The sequence below is a fragment of the Mycteria americana genome, chromosome 2 (genome assembly GCF_035582795.1).
Source record: "Mycteria americana isolate JAX WOST 10 ecotype Jacksonville Zoo and Gardens chromosome 2, USCA_MyAme_1.0, whole genome shotgun sequence".
Classification (NCBI taxonomy): domain Eukaryota; kingdom Metazoa; phylum Chordata; class Aves; order Ciconiiformes; family Ciconiidae; genus Mycteria; species Mycteria americana.
The window spans coordinates 118,759,146-118,781,593 of record NC_134366.1 but is presented as its reverse complement, the minus strand read 5'-3'; the positions used below and the strand labels follow the sequence as shown (position 1 = coordinate 118,781,593).

The following is a 22,448-nucleotide window of genomic DNA, read 5'->3' as shown; positions in this document are numbered from 1 at the left end:
TGAAAGAGTAATAAAGTAAATATTTTAAATTGTTCTAATATGTGCATTGCTTAGCATTTTGGGCTTTTGTCTAGAGCTATCTGTTGAGATGTACCGGGGCTCTTGTCTTGCCATACACACAGGTTTCTTTACAGGAGCCCTCCAGGTCCAACTACCCAGGCAGAGCTGCTATGGTTCTGTCTAACCTGGCCTTTTGTCCCGACAAGTGCCCTGATGGATCATTTTATCAGTACAAATCCATAATGCAGTCACAAAATCTTTTTAATAAAATTCAGTTTGCTCTAGTGTGGTTAATCCTGCCTTTTGAATGTCCATATGAAGTGAAAAAGCACATGAAAAATCAGGTGGCATTTTGGATGAAGGAAGACACTGTAAGGAAGGCTGAATTTTTGTTTCATCCTGTATTTACTAAAAGCACTTGATACTCATAGTGTCAACTAGCAGATCACCACAATTTTTGCAAAAGTAAAATATATGTGGATAGATTTTCACTGTGCACTGCATGAATTTAATAAGGCTGCATCACTGAAAGCCAGGGTAGAGAGGGTGGGGAGCACAGGGGAAATTCATCCTCAGAGAGAAGGAGGATATGGTAAGAGATGTTGGAACATCAGCTGATGCTTTGCAAATCTTCAACGCTGAGTACTCTTCAGTATAAAATACTTCCTTCTTCGTTGTTATTTGAAAAATGTGAATTGATTTTACAGTGAAAAAGATACATTTGCATTCCTCATTGGAAGCCCTGAACGATCGGCGTCTACACAAGGATGGACCTGTGACCTATGTTTCTAACAACCTGTTGCATCCAAAGAAGAGCCTGCTACCTGGATTTTCCTCGGTTCCAATATTTGTACTGTGTTGACTGAACCATACTGTAAAATGAGAATGTTTATCAAAGGCCATAACGACAATAAAATGTTTAGTCTTGTTTTTTCTGATCAAGGGAGGTCAAAACATAGATGCAAGCAGCTCAAACATTAATTACCCCGATCAACAAAACTGGGTAGAAAGGAGGAAATGGGAGGACCAAAAAAACCACCAGTTTCTGCAATTTTCCCCTATTTATTACAGACACTTGCTTCCAAAGGGATTTGTTTTTTTCACACGGATGTATGTCACAAAAGGTTAAAATTCAAGGAAAATTCTCATGCAGATCTTGTGGTTTGCTTCCGTTATTTGAGACAAACCTTCCACGTCTGACAGGACAGGAATTCAACAGCTGCAGGAAAGGACAGCCTGGATGACTTCTTCCAGAACAGGCAGTCATGACACCTGATGGCGGAGGACAGTGAGCGGCAACCCGCTCGTTTTGGATGACTGCCCATGACAGGGGAAAGCACATACCGCCACTCGCTAACGGCCAACCGCCAACGGCCGACCGCCAACGCCGCGCGCGAGCCCAGCCGGCGCGCTCCCGCCGAGGCGTCCGGCTCGCGGGCGCGCGCGCGCAGCCGGGCGTCGCGGGCGCATGCGCGGGGCGGGTCTCCTTGCCGCTGCGCGGAGGGCGAGCGTAGGCCTCAAGGAGAGGGACGGGGGGCGGGGGTCGCCGCTTCTGCCGCCGGCGCCATGTTCCTGTGCGCTCCCCTGCGGGCAGCGGCCGCACGCTCGGTAAGGGGGAGGCTGCTGCGGCGACACGTCTGTCCCCGCCGGCCGGGGCAGGGCGCCCGCTCGGCTGGAGGAGGCCGCGGGAGAGGAGGGAGGCCGCGGCGGGGAGGGGGGTGGGAGGTCGGTCGGTGCTGCCCTCGCAGTGGGCGGGCGGCCGGAGCCCGCGGCCGGCCACGGCCTCGGGGCAGAAAGGCCCGGCGCAGCCGGTGGAAGGGCGTCGCGGCCGGGTGTCTCCCTCGCCCTCGGGGCCCCGGGGCTAGCCGGAGTTACCTGACCGGCTCTAGAGTTGCACTGCCTGTATCGAGTGAAAAAGGCTCCAGCAGTAACTCCTTGGTGCTTGTTGTAGGTTATTGGGAAGCTTCCCAAGTGGAAATAAAATTTCCGACTTGCTTGTGTACGTAAGACTAACCATTGGAAGGAAGCCCCTTAATTTGTTTTTTCAGTCCTGAGTCAACGCATCACACCAATTGAAATCCTTTAGGCCAGTGCAAAGAACGGGGGCTTATCCTGTTTCTTCTTCAGGTCTGGAATTTACAGGTGTGGTTCTTGAAAACAGAACAATATCTTTGGATAGAATAAAGGGTTTTCATCTGAAGTGCTTCCTTTTGAAGGAACACTGCATATGTGTTATAGTTACTTAGCATTTAGAATGATTTATACCAGTGCATCACATCCTCATTTATATGCTCTTTTCAGCATTGTCTGCAGAATTTCAGTTGTATTTGCATGCTTTACTTACACGTTAAGTCTTTTGCCTGAATTTTTTACACTGTCTGGCTCACTTGAGGGCACTGAAATTGGTGTGCCAGTGCAGTTCATTTGATGTGCTTCACGTCACTTGGTAAAGACAATAGACTGAGAGTCCCCTGGAAAAAGGTGGCACTTGTGAACGATCTGCAGTCCACAGTTATACATGTATCCCAGAGTTCGTTTTGGCCTCTGACACAGAATGGCAGATGAATTGCTTTCCTGGCTGCTGCTTTCAGAGGAGCCAGAAGTGGAGAGCAAAGAGGGAATGGACACATACAACATAATACCCCTAACTGCACAGTAAATCCAGTGCTTCCTGGAAGGGCTGATCATATGACAGGGAAAGACTGCAGCCATTGTGTGAAACTACACCGCAGGTGAAACTACATGATCTGCTGCTGAAAAGATTGAGCTGATCGGGTTGCTCTTACAGAAGATAGGGACTGTAGTTCCCTGGTACTTAGGCTTGGATTTGAGATCTCACCCTGTGACTGTATTTTTGCTAGTTTGATGCTGATCCACTTGAAGTCCCACAGATTTTATACAGTAACAGAAATTAAGTAGTTAAGGAGGGATTTTTTTTTTAATATGCTATACTTTACTTTAAGAAATCTCAAAATTGACCTAGGATTCCATATAAAAAATAATATAAAATTAGTATAAAATTAAATTTGTAATAGAATGATTACTTACGACAAGATAATGTTATCAAATGATCTTAGTAATACTGGCCAGAATCTAGAAATCTTTATCTGTTTTGGCATGATGGATCCGGACAGAGAGTATAGAGAATAGCTGAACAGAACTTGCATATGGGTCTCTGTTCTGTTGATATTTCAGGTTTGTGTTGACGTTTGTCCTCTTATGCCTGATCTTACTGTTCAGTTAGATAAAAGCTGAAGAAGATGTAAATGCATAGTAGAGAAGAACCTCCGCAGTAATGATAGTGTCTGCAAACTTGAAATTTAAAGCGCATATAAAGTAACAAATTGGAAAATTCTTCGTGAAATGTTTGATGAGAATTTGTATTCAAGGCACCTAAATTAAGCTGTGGCAGAATATTTTCTGTTTGAAGTTAAATCCTTTAACTGCTCCATTGTGTGACATGGTCAAGGTGAGTTAGAGATTTGTTCTCCTAATACTACAGGAGACCCCTTAATAGTTTCTTCTTTACTTAATTTAAATTATTAGTGATGACAGTAGAATTAATGGCTTACAATTAGAATAGAAATCAAGCTGGTTCTGAAAGCAACCACTAGCAGTATGTAAATTATTAACTATTAATACTATCTACTTTATTTTGTTTGTAGATAAGACAAATCCGATACTTACATAGAACAGCACAGTGCAATTCCAGTGGAGGAGCCTTATTTGTGGTAAGTAATTTTCTACCTTACTGTCAGGGGGATGTGTAAGAAGAGTTTGGCATATGCTTTTTTTTAATCTGTCTAAAAGCTTCTGATGGGCAGCACTTTGCTGTAGAAGCCTGCTGGCATTTACAAAGAAGCTTTTTTTCAGTAGAACTTTTTATTAGAGTTGCGATGGAGTATCAAAAGGTTTTATTTTAGTTTTTGGCCTTCTGTGTTTTTCCTTATACAGTGAAAACTCTTAGTAATAGTAATAGTGATATTAGCAGTATTTGTGTGTGATTGCAGATGAGACTTTGCTTAAACTCTATTTCATTATACAACAGTTCTTGTTTCCTTTTTTTATTGGGGTTAATTGAGTTTGTAATTGAAGCTCATGAAACTTTTTGCAGGTGCAATTTCTTGATTTGTAAAATTTGCCGCAGAATTACCCTTAGGTCCAGGTCTAGCCCTGTTTACTAGGAGTTGAAAACTGCAGTTCTTGTTCATAGTATATGTGATATAGCATGTTGCATAATGATTCATAATTGAGGCCATTAGGCCTCGTAATTGAGGCCATCGTAATACGTATAAATAGTAATAGTGATTGCAAAAAAGAAAAAGCCCTCAAATTTAAATGTGTAGAGCAGATGTGTTGTCTGTCTACCTCTGAAGAGAACCTGAAGCACCTCTGAGAGGTGTATTCTGTCCCATTCTGCTCCATTCAGAGCTTTATCTAGTCTGCAGTTTAACAGCTGAATAATTTGGCATTTTTCCAACATTTGGTAGAAATCAGCACTTTACTAGAGAATTGACTACTTTGTTAAAAGCAGGTGCTCAGCATTTTTGGACAGATTGTTGTTGTTTCTGCCTTTCTGCAGCTGTCTCTACAGCTTTTCTCATAAGATGAAGTTCATGGGATTACAGTACATGCTTCGTATGCTTTTCCGGAAACCTGAGCAGGCATTGATGATTTATGGAGTGAGAGCTGTATTCAAGGAACAGAGGAAACAGTGTAGGCTGACAACTTAGGAAACTTCAAGTGTAGTTTGAGGTTGGTGAAGACAGGCAAAAGGTGTCTTTGGCACCCTAATGGATGTTGGTGCCTGGCATATGAAGCTAGATAGCTTTGTAAATTCTCCAGGCATTTTTCAAGTTTATGTAACTGTTTAAGTTATTTGCTGAGGGAGGAACCTGAAAATAGAGAAAGGGAAGTAGAAAAGTAAAGTTGTGTGTTTTAGTTAGCTACTTGTGTTTTGCAGCTGTTTATTTAATAGCATCATTGACTTCTTTTATTTTTATTCCGCAATGGAATTTTTGCTAGAAGAGCATAGGAAATTTTTCTGTGGGGGGTTGTTTTATGTGTGTGTTTGGGTTTTGTTTTTTTATTTTTAATAGGGTAATATTTGTTCTCCTATGAAGTAAAAGGCTATGGGAAGAAGAGAGTTGGATGTCGTCGTGTGTGTGTGTGTAATTGTTTGCTCTAACTACAACTAAAAACCTTCAGAGCAAATTTCAGGTGTTATTTAACACAGCAAATTTCAAGGGAAACTCATCCTGCTGATTTGAGCTGATGACATTATTTTAATCAACACTAGGTGTTTGTATACAATCAGAAAATGGGACTTTCTTTTCCCCCCAGATCTCTCCAGAGGAAAAACCCCAACATTAAAAAAAGTCTTAGTTTTCTGGAGTATTACAAGCAGATGAAGTGTCAAAGGTTGTTAAAAACTGCTTGTGGAAGAATAGTGGGCTTACCTGGGAGTAACTCTAACCTGTTGCGGTGGCCCTCTTTGTATGTCAGTTTACACACAAGTGTCTTGATTTTGTTTTGCAAAGCATATTTGTGCTTCTTGTTCCACTTCCCATATATGAAATCTATATGTAAGGAAGGGAAATGCATACAGCATATTTGTTTTATAATGGCAGGGCACAGGCTAGCAGGGGACCTGGTTGTCATAAAATCTAGTAGTAAAAGGCAGTGCTGATTTGCATGTGTATGCATCCCTTTGCAAACTTTTCATGCAAGTTTTTTCCTTATATGTTATCTGAAACATACAGAAATAAGAGAACTTCTACTGAAACTCCTTTCTATTCTGAAACAGCCAAGAAGAGACTTTCTCTTAACCATTAAACTCAGTTTGGTGCTAGATCACACTTCCAGAAAGAGTATATCGAGTTTAAAACTAGGTAGATTGTTTGCCTTTAGTAACATGAGAGCTGCTCCAAATCTGTAATTTCTGATGGCTAGGGAAGGCCTGATTTCAAAAATACTTTTATTTACAGTAGTTAACTTCCTTTCTTTAAACATACCTTCTCTATCTTTGACTTTCACCTGTCTTTGGCTTCCTTAACAGCTAAAACTTAACTCTTCTGCTTTGTGGTTTTCAACACATGGGCTGAGTTTCCTTAACACCTCAACTGCCCTGATGTGGGCTTTGTCATTGGGCTGCACAGGGGTTCAGTACAGAAGGTTAGATAATTGCTATATTATAGTTTTAGTTACTTGTGAAGATGTTCAGTGAAATACTTGGGTCTGAGAGCGCTTCCACAATTCTGAAATTAAGAGGTTTGTATCTTGAGTTGTGCTGGAATAATCAATGTAGGGTTCTTCCCCTTAGAGAAGTAATAAATTTCTTTTCAGTGCTGAAAATAATTCTTTTCATGATTTGATATGGACTCTTAACAGGTTGTTGCTCTAGACATCTTTTCCCCTGCAGACCACACAGTTATCTCATTTCGGTTTACAGTGTTTTGGACTGGTGTTTATCACAGGGCATAGGTCAAGTTTCAGGCCAACTGGTTTGCAGTGTACATGAAAGCTAAATTATTCTAGTTATTATATTATAATTCTTCAGTGCTCTTTAATAATTCTCTGGGTCAAGAAAGATGATTAGATCACTGAAAAGGAATAATAAAATGGCCCAGGTTGGTGTTGCAAAAAGAATGCAAGATGAACATTCAGCAGCCTTAGTACCTTCCATGGGAGAGTACCATCATATGTGGGGACAGTGTGGCTTGGGTAGGCCTTCACAGTGCAGTTGGTCATACTTTAAGTAGCTTAGGGTGAATGCTGCAATACAACTGTGATACAGTCAAGCTATGCATGGAATGAAAACAGTGTGTAAGACTTCAGGAAGTTGGGGAGCACAAGGGAATCGGAAAAAATGTGTGGGTAGAGTAATTTTCAACAAATTGCTGTAGTTGACACAGACATAATTGTTTGTACTTAGTTTGTGTATGGAGGAAGCCTTAATATATTGGTTTCTTTTTATGAGCATCTCTTACATGAGGAAGGGCTGAGAGAGCTGGGACTGTTAAGAGAAGGCTGGGGGAGAGGGGATCTTATCAATGTCTATAAATACCTGAAGGGAGGGTGCAAAGAGGACGGAGGCAGGCTCTTTTTAGTGGTGCCCAGTGACAGGGCCAGAGGGAATGGCCTCAGAGAGCATCAGGAAACACTTTTTTACTGTGAGGGTGGCCAAGCACTGACACGGGTTGCTGAGAGAGGTTGTGGAGTCTTTCACCTTGGAGATATTCAGCAGAAGCCATCTGGACATGGTCCTTGGCCACCAGCTGTGTGTGGCCCTGCTTGAGCAGGGGGGTTTCACCCAGGTGACCTCCAGAGGTCCCTTCCAACCTCAACCACTCTGTGATTTAACACAGTATTCCTTCCAATACTGTGTCCTTAATTCTGATCTTGTTCTGCAGAATCTGTATCCTAAAAAAAGGCAGAAATGCACCGGTATCACTTAGGAGCAAATCAGCTCATGTAAGTCTCAGATAAACTGTCGTTGTCAGACAAATGGAATACTAGGGAACGTGTGATTGACAAATTCCTAACAGCTCAGTAGGCCTAGAACTCTGTAAGCTCTTGATGAAAATTATCAAACTCTCCACAGCACAGAATTAGATGAAGCCCATCTAGGAAAATGGAAAACAAAAAAAGGTGACATGATCTTATTTAGTGTTCACCTGTGCTGTAGCCTTTAATCTATCTTGGAGCCTCGCTGCACAGAACTGATAGTGTGGCAAACTGTAGCTTCAGATATAAAGTCTTTATTATTTCTCTTCACGTGTGGGGTGTTTAAGGGTATCAGTTTAGAGATGATACACTGAAAAGAACAGCTACTCTAGACAAAGAGGGAGATTTTAATAAATCAAATATACTTATTTGCAAAAGAAATTAAGATCAAGTATAATTGTAACTGTATCACATAGCTCTGGAAGGCAAAACAGCAGCCTGAAATAAAACAGGCATGCAGATTTGAGAAGGAAAAGTTAAGTTCTGGAAATACTTATCGTGAATCATGGATTTGATCTGTGCAGCTAAGACATAGAACAGGCCTGTAAGGGGAAAAAAAATTAAAAGTTGCACAGTATTTCCAACCAGTTTTTCCTCCATTAGCCTCTTTTTGAGAACTTTCATTAAATTTGGTAGAAAACCCTGACCAATACTACATATGAGGAGTCAAATCCTTTATCTGGAAGGGTCAGTCTAAAACAGTGGCAATTGTGTTCCTAAAAGCTGTTTTATGTTATCTTGTAGACCATACAATAAGGAATAAATTCATACTTAATAAAGTATTAGTGTGTTCAAAGGGAATCGGTTATCTTGCTGTAATTCCTGTTATTAGGGGAAAGTCATCCTTGGTGGAGAAGTAGATGTCGACTGTAATTTTATATTTGACTTGGAACTGTGGTAGGGGTACATGTTCTCAAATTGATGGTGGCAGTAGTACTGTCTGCTCCAGGATATGGACAGGATAAGCAGAGGGAATCTCTTGCTAGACTAGCAGATGTAATTGAAGTTAAATATTTGGCCTTTCGATATTTCCATATTAAAATTTCTAAATACAGGAATAGCTATGGACCATACACATTTTAAGTTCTGGACTGATGACAATCTTTCAGTATGTAAGTATCTTGCAGTGTTAAGATTTTTCATTAAATCCTTTGCTACTTAATAATCCAGTGTGGAAACTGCAAAATCACCCTAGGTTACTTGAGAAAGTGATCAAAGTGAAAGTCAGTGGAGTGGGTTTCTTTTTCCTAAATATACTTTTAAAGCTTTTATTATTAGCTGGTTGTGGATTACTTTTAACATCAGGCCTCAAGTATAGCTTGTGTTCTTCCCCAAACTTTTCATTTAATTTGAAACTTTCTCAATTTGAAAACTGTATAAAGTTTGGAACGAAACTTAGCTATGAGTATTTCAAGGATACCATAAATGAGCTGCTTAGAGATAACTGAAAATTTTGTGCAGGAAGTTTTTCTGGTGGATAAGGATTTTCGTCAGAACTAAAATTTTATTATAGGGAAATGCCACTTTCCTCAAGACTTCCAAATTTCTATTTTCTGAAAATAGAAGAACTAATTTCAATTTGATGTTTCCCTAGAAGACCACCTTAAAAATAATATGATAGACTACCTTATTTTGGAAATATTAATTGAAAATTCTGCTGCTTCTACTCTGATTCAGAATTGAATCTAAAATTAAAATGTTGAAATCCATTACAAAACAAAAGACTATGTTAAAATGGGTTAATAATGTGTGTTTGAATGTGCAAACAGTTATATAGCAAGCTTCTTGACGAATTTTAAAGTTTTTATAGTTAATGTCTTATGGGAGAAGAAAAAATGGGCTGTTCTTTTAGTCCCTTGTTTATTAAGGTATTAACCAGAGGACTCTTAATCTGTGTGATGAGTTTGAACATAATTGCCAAACTGTATTAACAGTGTTAAAAAATGTGTATGTTGATAACACCATACTCCTCAAGAAATATTTTTTTGAATAGGAAATAACAGGAATAAGTCATTATTTTTAAGACTAATGAAATAATTACTAATATTTTTTACAACTTTCCCAGAGATATTTAATCATTTATGATTCAGTACTATGAAATTTTTATCTGGAATATATCAGTTTTATTCAAGCAACTCAACTGTAACTGTCTAACGAGAAGATATTTTACAACAGTAAATCTGTCCTGAATAATTTTGTGACAACCGTATTTTTACATGTTTTCTTTTTCTTTTCCTGAAGCACAGAGATAGTCCTGAAAATAATCCAGATACTCCATTTGAGTTCACACCTGAAAACCAAAAGGTATGCAGACAAAAAAAATGTAAATACATAGACTTTGTCTTTAGATCAGTACTGATTTTTTTTTTCCATCTTTCCCTTTAAAAAGCGAATAGAAGCAATCATAAACAACTACCCAGGGGGACACAAGTCTGCAGCTGTCATGGCAGTACTAGATTTGGCCCAAAGACAGCATGGATGGTTGCCCATATCGGCTATGAACAAGGTATTTAGTACTTAATTATCTTTCAAGCATAATTTTACTGTTTTCTTTAAATATCTTACTAGAATATTAGCATTTATTTATCAAAGCGTACACGTGGCACAGAATTGTGAGAATTCCCTATGAGACTACATTTTAAAAAATAAAAGGGAAAACTAACCCAGGGAACTCTGGGCTCTGTTGTTTACACAGTGTTAGCCCATTGCTAGAAACTACAGACAGAACAAAACAAAAATTACATGAGCCTTAGTTAGGCTCTTTTCCCAGAATCACCCTGGAAGTAGGCACAGAAACTTGAAAAAATTTGTTTGTTGATGAATTTGGGGAAAGAAGAAAGATAATGATGGTCAGGTTTTTCTCTTCTCAGATTAGTGGCACTACACACATTGCCAGGATTGTACTTAATCTCTAGGCCTGTAAAGACTTCTGCAAAGCAGTGTTAGTGTAGTATGTGTCATGAGTTTATAATGCCTCACAGCAAGTGCCCGGAAGACTTACCAAATTATTTATTACAATTGTTTCAAAATGAGCAAGCAAGCAACTACACTGCTCCAAAGTGACAGGTTGCATAACAGTAATCAAATACCAAAAAATAAAAAATTCTGCTTTATATTAATATGAATAAATCTATCATATTTTGTGTTACAATCTGGCATATGATCAGTTTTAAAGTGAAAAGTTTTAAATTCAATCAAGATATGCTAAGTGAGGATTGTGAGTATTACAGAAATTACTGAAGGCGTTAAATGCACATTTAGAGAAGGGCACCCTACCGTCTGCTACTGTTTCTACAGTGTAGCATAAAGCCTCAAATCACCATTAATGCTGAATGACAAAAGTATTGTTGTTTATTTACTCTAAGTTTCAGATTGATGCTCTGTTTAAACTGATCTTAAGATTTTTAAGTGAAAAAGTATTTTCTGTGGTTTGTTATTTGCCTGCTATAGAGACTGGAACATAAAACAGTTACACTTTGGACACAGAGCCAGTCCTCAAGCTGAGCAGTTTGCCAGGGTTCCAGGTCAGTGAGGTCAGGGATACTTACACCAGAACTGGCTCCATGGAGATCATGCTTCACTCCCTATTTTATTAGCTGTGACGCCAATCTGCAGATGTAGCAGTGGCGTTTCTAAGGCCAGCCCTGGTGTGTCACAGAACCCAAGACAAACCTGCTGTATCTGAATTAGGTGAGCGTAGTACCAGCCTGTAAGTATTCCCTTACCAAAAGGCTTATGTGGGTTATTGTGGGCAGATGTGTACAAGTTCGTTCATTCATACAGCAAAAGAGCAGAAGTGCAGTATGAGCTGGAGCTGACAATGAAAGCTGGAACCCAGCTGACTCCTTGCATCTAGCTTCTGTATGATACTAGATGCTGGAGGGAACTGACTTGAGCTCCTCACTGTGCTAATCCATGGCTTAGTGGAGTTTGTGCTCGAGCAGGGTGACTCCAATCAGAGTAACTCAGGTGTCTTTTTTTCTTGGCACTTGAATACAGCTGTGCTTTGATACCCATCCCCTCTTTCTTATTTATCTGTTACTGCAGACAGAGGACAGGTGACTTTATTGAAATGGTTTGTTAAATGCCTTTACTGATGCCCTGTGAGAATTCAATATAGTGTCTGTTTTCCCCTTGTTACAGGTTGCTGAAGTTTTAGAAATGCCTCCCATGAGAGTGTATGAAGTAGCAACCTTCTATACAATGTATAATCGCAAACCTGTTGGGAAATACCATATTCAGGTGTGCACTACCACGCCTTGCATGCTGCGAGACTCTGATAGTATTTTAGAAGCCATTAAGAAGAAACTTGGTATGACGCAAATTTTAATATACTTTTTGTAACTTTTTTTACCTTTGTTTAAGGATACTGAAGTAAAATTTTTCATGTGGGGGGGATGGAGCAATAGTATTGAAAATATAGAATGAAATCATTGGAGAACAGGCACTAAATACTTAGGATTTCAGATTTGGCATTTATTCTTTATTTTTAAAGATTTCAGTACAGTAGAGCAGAAAAGGCCATTGTCTGGAGTGCCATTTAGTGGTCTTAAGGTGCAATTTGCCAGAAAATGCATTATTCTAATATGACCCTTGGACTGAGAAAGTAAGCCCTATCCTATATACAGGAGAGGACTCTGGATGCTATGGCACTTTTTTATATACCTTAAAAATCTTATTTTGCATATGCTATATGAAAGTTGTTTGTGAGGGTTTTTTTACTTAAGTAAGATGATAGAATGACAGAATGGTTTGGGTTGGAAGGAACCTTAAAGATCATCTAGACCAACCCTCCTGCCATGGGCAGGGATATCTTCCACTAGACCAGCTTGCTCAAAGCCCCATCCAACCTGGCCTTGAACACTTCCAGATAGGGGGCATCCACAACTTCTCTGGGCAACCTGTTCCAGTGCCTCACCACCCTCACAGTAAAGAATTTCTTCCCAATATCTAATCTAAATCTACCCCCTTTCAGTTTAAAACAATTACCCCTTGTCCTATCACTACGCTCCCTGATAGAGTCCCTCCCCATCTTTCCTGTAGGCCCCCTTTAAGTACTGATAGGCTGCTATAAGGTCTCCCCAAAGCCTTCTCTTCTCTAGGCTGAACAACGCCAACTCTCTCAGCCCATCCTCACAGGGGATGTGCTACAGCCCCCTGATCATCTTCGTGGCCCTCCTCTGGACCTGCTTGAGCAGGTCCATGTCTGTCTTATGCTGGGGACCCCAGAGCTGGATGCAGTACTCCAGGTGCGGTCTCACCAGAGCGGAGCAGAGGGGCAGAATCGCCTCCCTCAACCTGCTGGCCATGCTTCTTTTGATGCAGCTCAGGATGCAAGTGGCTTTCTGGGCTGCGAGTGCACATTGCTGGCTCATATTCAGTTTTTCATCCACCAATACCCACAAGTCCTTCTCAGCAGGGCTGCTCTCCACCCACTCATCACCCAGCCTGTACCCATGTTTGGGATTGCCCCGACCCAGGCACAGGACCTTGCACTTGGCCTTGTTGAACTTCATGAGGTTCTCAGAGGCCCACCTTTCTAGCCTGTCAAGGTCCCTCTGGATAGCAAACATGATGTTAACATAACTTACGAATTCTCCACAGAAAAAGTCAATTGAGAGTGCTGCATCACATGAGATATAAACCATGGGTTTTGTGTGTGGGTTGGGGTTTATTTTTCTTCCTTGTTGGGTGGTTATGGGGAGAAGAGGGGATAAGATCAGCAACTAACAACTCTTCCCCTTCTATGAAGTCGCAAGCTGTGCTAACATTTCCTAAGAACCACTGTGATAAGAGCTGCAGAACAGCTGTTTATTATCTTGCATTTCATATAATCTATTGTCTGGAAAAGGCATATTTAGATGAAATTTGTCTTGGGTTTGTTACTGCAAAGATCACTTAATTTTAACTGAAACTCTTAGCTTGAGAAATCAAAGCATTCAGGATGATTCTGTAGCTCTTACTGAGACACAGGCCTTACTTAAGACTTTTATTAGGTTTTTTTTCCCCCTTCTAATAACTATGAAGGAAAACTGCTTTTCGGCATTCTTCCTTCCATGGAGTATTTTGTCAAGATCAGACTCTGAGATGTTATTTTGGCTAACCTGCCCTCTGGGGAAGGTCTGTATCTGTATCACTAGAACAATAATGTGTCATGGAAGCTAAGTATATGTACAGAGTTGTTCAGGAAATAAGCCTTTGTGTGTAAACTTGGAAGTTGTTTATGAATTTGTAGCTAACAGTGTTAATGCTTGGATCTTGGTTAATTTGGGAATTCAGTATTCAACACTATATTAACGCATTTCCTATCAGCACATGAAAGCTATGTTTTCCCTATTTTTCCATTCTGTTGTATTGATTACTAAAAATGTTCCTGAGTAGAGCCGTTCTGTTTCTTAGAACTGTCATTTCATGGTTATTTTTCAATAAATCATACCTGTAAATGAGGTCTCAAAAATGTATCCAAAGACTGACGTCACAGTTTATTAGAATTTTTTTGTTTAATGGAAACATTTTGGACTCATTTAAGAGGATTTAACTATGCAAATGTTTTTAAGGCCAAAATAGAAGTAGTGAGAAGACTATGGAGTACTTGACTCATGCTTTATCAATCTTGTTCAGTAACCATTGCTGAACCTAATATTCTTTATTGGTTTAGGTATAAAAGTTGGGGAAACAACACCAGATAAACTCTTCACACTGATAGAAGTGGAATGTTTAGGTGCTTGCGTAAACGCACCGATGGTACAAATAAATGACAATTACTATGTAAGTATTACATTTCCTTTTAAAAGATTAAACTTCTTTACTGGGTTACCTGTATTTTCACTTGGTTTAGATTCTGAAGTTTTGGTTCGTTACTTCAAATTCCTATTGGCAGGGACAACTTACAACCTAGAGCATCTTTTAGTTTCTTGGCCTCTTCCTAGAACACTTCATCTGTATCACAGCATATCTGTGTATTTTTCCTTTCAGTTACTGTCATGATCTATACAAGTGGGGTGGTGCATTTTTGTAATAGTGGTCTGCCCATAAATCTGGAATTTTCAAACAGGTATTTGATAAGCTTTTAAAAGCACTTTAAAGCAGTCTTTTGGAAAGTATGGACTGGTTTAACACTATTTTTGAACTTCTAGACTTCTGAATTATGGCTCACTTGGATGCCATCAGACAAAAGGAATTAATGCATTGACTGAATCTAGCTTTTTTAAAAAAAAATGTATTCTTAAAATATTTTATCACAGTCTGATTAATTTTTTAAGAACTGTTCTCTTGAACTGTACCCACAATTTTTTTTTGTCACAGCTGACACCATTTTGCAGCATGTGCAATGGCATGTGTATAGTGGGTAGGCAGAGATCCAGCTCACTAATATACCAAGGAAGCTGAAAACACAAAACCATGTTATAGATGATCCACATCAACATTGTTAGTTTTAACATAATTTCTGCAACTGTATGTAAAATAAAAATTTTAACATTAAAATGACAGTAGGCTTTCTAATTTTCCTAATTCTTTGAACCAGTATGTGTGTTAATGGACAGGATCAAAATTACCTATGCTAGGATCACACTTGAGAGCCACTATCTGATGAATTTTGAATGCTGCAACTAGCATAATTGCTGACTTTTTCTGTTTTGCCAGTGATCTGATCTTTTTCTTTTTTTTTTTTTTTTACAGGAAGATTTGACACCCAAGGATATTGAAGACATAATTGATGAGCTAAAGGCTGGCAAAGTTCCCAAACCTGGCCCAAGGTATGCTATATTTGCATAATAATGGCCAACTACTTGAAGGCTGATCCTTTAGAGAAACTAATTCCTCTTCCAGTAATTTGAGTTCACAACCTACAGCTAAAAAGCATGAATTAATTTACTGAACAGAATGGCATACATTCAGTGCCTTTCTATATATTCAAAACCAAAAAGAACTGGAAAGAACTGGGAAGAGAATTTTTCATGTTCTTGATGACTGACTAGGGAAGCATAAAATGTGAAAATGTCAATTCTGATTTGGCTTAGTACCTAATAGGGGAATGATATCACCTGTTGGATTTTTTTGTCTAGATCATGTAAATCAACAAATGCCTGTTGGTTGGTTGTGTGGGGTTTTTTTGTTTGGTTTGGGTTTCTTTTATTTCTGACAAACAGATTGCAAGTTTGTGAAAGGGTTGTTTCTGAACTTTTCTTATCTATTATTTCCCTTTGTTCTTTGTTAGACCAACTACACGTATGTTTGCATGAATGGAGGAATTAATTTGATGTGGGTGTTACTTATTCCTATTGTTTCTATAATGATTTTTTTGAATACAAGAACAATAATCTTAAAACAGTTAGTTTCCAAACACAGGGAAGCATCTTTAACAAAAATATGATACAACTGGATACTGCCTTTGGTGCTACTGGGATAAACATCACTTTTGTCTGGCCAACCTATAAATAAATAAAAAAACCTAGTGGTCCTATCTTGCATTTCAGTTATGAAACTATTTGTCACTACTTGAATTTGGAATCCTTTTAAGAGTAGCATCACACATTTCTGAAGGATGAATAGGAATAACGAAAGAAAAAGAAAGTGGCTTCAGCCACAAGTCAGATTTGTAACTGTCTTCTATCCAGTGATTAAACAGTATCTGAGGTTATAAAAATACCAGCAATGAATAAAAGTGCTTTCATTTTTCAGGAGTGGGCGTTTTTCTTGTGAGCCAGCTGGTGGCCTTACTTCTCTGACTGAACCACCCAAAGGACCAGGTTTTGGAGTTCGAGCTGACCTCTAAGGATTTTTGTAATATAAGATGAACTGTCTGAAAATAATAAAGTAAATTTAATCTCAGTAAAATGATGTTATGTTCTAGTACTTTTTTAAAAAAAATGAAGAAAGCAACAGCAATTAGAATATCTAACTTACCATGGTTTTAACTACTGCAAAGCATAATCATAATTCTAGATCATAAGAAAAATGGATCTGTAGACTGTGAAGTGACTCACTGAAAGAGTCCACTTATGATCATTGAGAGATGAAAGTTGCATCTTTTGATCTGTCATTGAAAATTCTTTCAACTTTTTCTGAGGTTCTTTGAAGAAGCAACAAAACTGACTAAATTACAAGCCTGGCAAATGCACAAGGAAACAAAGTGAAAGGAGATTATCTGATAAGACTTCATCCATGTTACTTTTAATTGCAATTTAAAAACAAACAAAAAACCAAACAGGAAAGGCGATCCAAGCTGTGTTGTGTAAAAAATCAGGTAGGTTCAGTAAGAAGTGGTTCTTCTTGAGTCTAATTCTTCTTACTACCATTCAGTGACCAGGAAAAATGTGAAAAATATCTTTTTATGTTTCAAAAAAAACCCCCAAATACCAGTAGTACTCTACTAAAAGAATGAACAGCAACAAGAAACCACTTCCTGCACAAATTTATTCAGTACAGCCAAGGTACACAGTTGGGGGAAGACAGAATATTCCAGAACAGTTTAATACATGGCTAAGTATAATATATTAAATTAGTTATTTGATTCACAGATCTTGCTTTGACCTCACTGCTGTGTATCGGCTACTTTTAAGAACTACTCTGTGTGAAACTGAGGTATTTCTCCTGATATAAAAAAAGTTGAAGATAATTTAAAAAAAATGACTGTATAATGACACTTAATACATATGCTTGTAAAATCTGGCAAATGCTTTATATATATATATATATACACACACACACACACATACATTTCAATGTAAATGAGGACGTGTGAACGTGTCAGTCACCTGAGGCCATATTGTGTCTGCTTCTTCTAAAATCTGCCATGGAACTTACATTCTTACTTCAATTAATGTGATAGATGGAGCTTAATTGTATTATTTATATTTTATCCTATATCTAGTTTGTTTTGATATTCTGATTAACAGTAGTTGCCTAAACTATTCTCCATCTTCTGATTCAAATTGTGTATCTACAGATTTCCCTGCATCGTGATTATCTCTTACAGTCTGTTCATGCCTCACCTTTACTTCAGTAGGCTCTGTGAAGTTCCTTGATGTATTGTTAAACAAGTGGTGGTACTGTTGGTAGTTCTGAGAGCAAAACATATATGTATATCACTTATATGTAAAACTTGCTATCCCTTCTACATTACTAAATTTATAAAATGAAATCATTGAATTGCATACAAATGGAAAAGTAAATTTGATAAATAAATACAAGTCATGAGTGAAGCAGTCACCCAATAAGCATGAAAAAAATCTTGTGTATAAGCGGTATAGAACACTGTGCATAGGAGAAAATAGTACAGGCATTGAAGTATTGTCTGTAATTTGAAGTTGCTGAATGCTCTTCTGAAAGGTCACTCCAGTGGTTGTAATAGCCACATGCCTTGTAGCAGGCCAGGCATCTGGCGCTATGTGGCACTTCTCTAGAGATGTAAAATGAGATTGCATCAAAATGTAATATGCTAAGACAGACTCATTTAATATACCAGTCTGTAACTAAGCTGTTTGCTTGACTGTAACAACAAAGCTGTATTCTAGTTCATACAGGATTACCTTATTCTAACCTAGTATAAAAGCAGGCAACTATTTTTGAAGTATATGTTGAATATCAATGAGGATTTTGCATGTGTTATGGAACTATCATGCTACAATTACTCATGTTTTTGCATGTAACTGTGAAACTGATGGGATTGCATAATTGTGTTGAAGGGAAACATAGTTTTAGACCTGCCAAGTTTGAAACTTTCCAGTGTTCAAAAACAAAGCTCTAGAGTGCCAAGACTCCTCCCGTTGGTAAAGCTGGACAGGAAAATTCATTGCCTTGTCCCATTTTTCTCCCCTATTCATTCCATCTGTACATGAAAATCTTGATGTCTGTCTTGAGCAGAACATGGACCTCAAGAGTTTCCCATTTGTTGGAGATCACGTTATCCTTATTGCGTGGTACAAATCTGATACACTACTGTTTAAAACTAAATTGAATATTGTAGGGCAGCTGTAGGACTGTGAAATATTTGAAGAGAAATAAGCAAATAACCATTACTCTCTCATCTTACCCACTTCATCAATTATATGAGGCTTTACGGTCCTGGTTTCTACATCAAAAAAGTCTGGCAATCATTGTATTAAGATAAATGATTAAAGAAAAAATTCATATCTTGTGTTATTTCAGGTTTTGTTGAAATTTGAACATTTCAAACTTCAAACATCTCAACTAGAGATACAGATTCTGCAATATTTGTTACATGTAGTTGTTTATACAAAATTATTTTCACAATGATAGCTTATGCAGGACTGTGAGATTAACAAGGTGATCATTATGGAAGAGTTCTAGAGTAGTGTAAGAATCAATATGTCCAAGTTCTTTTCTGTTCTTGAATAGCTGCAGATAATATAACCTGCGCTTGCTTTTACTAGTAGTATTGAGTATTTTAGGTAACAAATACTAACAGGACATAATTTCCATTATTCTCAATCCTCAGTAGCAGAGGGTTACTAATAGTAATTTTGGGCAGTTGACACTAACTTGCCAAATAATTAAACACTTAATTCTGCAGTTTTGATCTACCAGTTAATATCTTGGACTGTGCGAGTACTAGGTGGTGCATTAAATGAAAAATGAGTTAACTACAGCAACAGCCAATACAGTCCTTAAACTGGTAACACAGCAGTAACAGAATTGATTCTGTGTTTTCAGTGGTCTTGTTTGCCCCTCTCCTTGAATGAGGGAAAAATGAAAGAATTCACATGCTGTATTAGTTCTCCCAGTGGAATGGAAGAAAAAAAAAAAGTAAAAGCCCTTTAACCAGGGAGGAAAAAAAGACTACCTGGAGAAGATTTTAAGAAAAATAGGTACAGTCTTGGGAAAGGAAGTCAGATTTAGAACACAGAAGCAGAAGACAGGCAAAGACTGGACTGAGAGAGTGGGTGGTGGTTGTTCTTTCCTTTGGTAAAGATGGAAGAAAGTTTGGAGTAATAGGAAACTCCATGAGATACCCAATGATGCATTTGATGTTGGGTAATGGAAAGGATTTCCATGAACTCCACACACTGCTAGAAAAATGTTATCTGGAACCATGTTCTGCCATGAAATAGGAAGAAGCAATGAAATGCAGTTCCATCTGTGCAGTACATTAGCGGGGCTCACTGGCTGGCCTGCCCGTTACCTACCCAAGGCTAGTGCGTGTGCTTTCACCAGTGTGACATTTTGCAAGTGCTTAGGATAAAGTTCTTATTTTAGATTTTTGTACTGTAGTCTGAGCTCTTCAGTCATTCAATTACTAGATTGAATTCAGCAATGACACAGTTCAACCAGATGCTGTGCACGTTTGTCTTGATTAAGAGCAGTAGTTCACACAGCTGATAACACAAGATGTTTCACTAGGGATGGCAGATCAAGGGAAGTACTATGCACGCCAACACAGTGCAGCTACAAAGGCATTCTGCAGCTGTGCTATGTAAAAGGGAGGGGCTTCTGGAGACAAGGGGAAGAAACTAATGTAGGCATAGCAATTAACCAACTGATAATTTTTGTTAGTCCAAACAGTAGTTGTTATAAAATACTGAAGGAACCATATTTTTAAAGTTACTGATAGATATTATTATTAAATCTTAACATCTGCTGCAGAAGGCATTGCTCATGAGACTCCTTCCCCGTTATCTCAGCTGCTGGTTGTGAACACCTACCAGCACACACTGAAATCCTGGAACTGCATGCTACTGGTGCTGATGCACAAGGATCAGAACGCTGTATCACACTGCCATGCTACACCTGTAGCCTGTGGTTTTTTAGAAAGTGAATCATCAGTATCATTCCTATATAGTGTTGTGAGAAGAAATAATATTCTACCTTGGGAAATAGTTCTTACTCCACTTACACTGGCCAGTCAGTAGCCTGCCTACTCTTCAATCTGCTTGCCACCTCACGTGATGGCCTCTGTCATCAACCTGACATGAAAGAATATAAGGTGAATGCAACTCTGTTACATGGTCACAGGTGCCACCATACCTGCTCCTGGTCAGCTGACAGTACTCAAGGTACACTAACAGAATCAAATGAAAATGAAGGCAGTTGCTTTTCAACACAGATGATCTGTACCAGCATTTGTACAGTAAGATTTTGAAAGCAAGTGAGAGAAGTTTGCCTGAACAATAAGACATTGTGCACGATGGGAATATTTGAGATTTGTGATGCCATCCTCTACCCATACTGGAGCATGATGGGAGGAGATCAGAATATAGGGGAAGTCCACACAATTAGATGGCCTTAATCAAGGTAATTTTTTAATTCTGAAAAATTCATGTTTCTGACTTGTGTAGTAAATATTAAGGAATTTAATATTAATCTGTTACACAATAACAGATTTAATATTAATTAATTAATATTAATCTGTTACACAGTAACAGATGAAAATAATCCAGTAACATGCTTGAGCATGGCAATTAAGACTACACCAAATGGAAGGGCTTTGTTTAGCTGCCTTCTCAAAATACTACACCTAAGAGCCCACCTATCTTTAGCATGTTCCAGAAGCAATCTGGAGAGTATTATTCAAGAACTCACAAGTACAGAACCACACAGATTCTTTAAGTCTTAACCACATAACACTATTTTAATAAGCAGCTGCAAAACCTTTCCCAAGTGCAGATGAACAACCCGATTTTAAGGTTGCAGCTAGGACTAACGTCAGTCTACTTCTGTAACCCCTTTTGATGCATTTATATCACGTCTGGCTTATTGGCGCAAGCAAGACACCCTCAAAAAACCTGGTTTTGTTTTGAAAACTGGGAACAGGCACAAGCGTCAAACGGCAGGCTGTGCCCGCCTGCGGGGCCGGGGGCCGCATGCCCCCCACAGAAGGCCCGGCAACTCTTTGCTTATACCCGCCGGGATATGAAGCGCCGGGAGGGAGCAGCAGGCGGGTGCGGATGGGGACTCTGCCTGCGGGCAAAGCGAGGCGCGGGAGGAAGCACTGACCAGGCCACCAGGCGCGGCGGGCTCCTCTTCCCATAGCCTCCCTACGCGGGTGCCCCGAAGGCGAACAGTCCCCCCAGGCTCTCCGGCACCGCGCCTCGCGCACCTGCTCCCAGGGGCTTCTCCCAGAAGCTGCGGGCCTTTTAACTGCAGCCTGCCGGTACGCCGCGCTCCTCTCAGCCCCTCAGCGAGCGCGCAGGCCAGGCAATAAGGCGGCCCCTACCCGGCGGGGACAGCGGCCCCTCCTCGACCGCCCGTGCCCGCATCCCGCCGCACCCGCCTCATTTGGATGCGCCGCCGCCACCGGGCTGTGGCCACCACGCACGCGCACTGTGCCGGCTGTTAAAACTCACTGCGCCATCGCCGCCGGAAAACCCCTCCCCGGGGAGGGAGCGGCCGCCACGGGCGCGGCGGCAGAAGGGGAGTCGCGCCGGCGGCTCTAGGCCGGCTCCCCTCCCGCGGGGACTGGAACGCTCGCGTCCCCTCGCCCCGTCCCTGCCCCGCGACCAGGTGCGCCGCAGCCGGCCCGCCGCCATTTCCAGAAAGTTCCAGTGGCCGCGGCCAAGAAGAGCGCGGCTGCCCCGGCGCCTGCGCACTGCTGCGTCCTCCCGTCGCCACCCTCTTCCCTCACGCCCCCCGCCCCTGTCACCCTGCGAACCCGTTATTCCCCGCCGCCTGCGTGCGCGGGGGGACGAGGCGCTCCGCCCGCACAGCAGCGAGGAGCCCGGCGGGGGCGGGTCCGCGCCCGTCCTCCTCGGGACGGGGAACGGAGCAGTGCAGGGACGCTGCCCCCCCCGCCTTTCCCTCCCCAACCGCCGCCCGAGCGGTGTAACGTTCGCGGCAGCGCCTGCCTGCCCGCCCGCGTCCCGTGCCCCGTGTGAGGGCCACGTGGGCGGGGCGCGGCCAATGGGAGCTCCGCGGAGCTCTACTCCAGCAGCGACGTTGGGGAGGGGGGGGAGCGGCAGCGGCAGCGCAGGCTGAGAGGGAGG

General features: G+C 40.5%; 1 protein-coding gene across 1 annotated transcript; it reads left to right on the top strand.

Moving 5' to 3' along the window:
- Positions 1–1,449: 1,449 nt before the first annotated feature.
- Positions 1,450–16,344, top strand: NDUFV2 (NADH:ubiquinone oxidoreductase core subunit V2). Its single transcript, XM_075494382.1, has 8 exons — positions 1,450–1,608; positions 3,666–3,731; positions 9,748–9,810; positions 9,896–10,012; positions 11,650–11,818; positions 14,165–14,274; positions 15,187–15,263; positions 16,189–16,344. Exons 1-8 carry the CDS (start codon positions 1,567–1,569, stop codon positions 16,280–16,282), a joined length of 738 nt encoding a protein of 245 aa, XP_075350497.1. The 5' UTR covers positions 1,450–1,566; the 3' UTR covers positions 16,283–16,344.
- Positions 16,345–22,448: the final 6,104 nt, after the last annotated feature.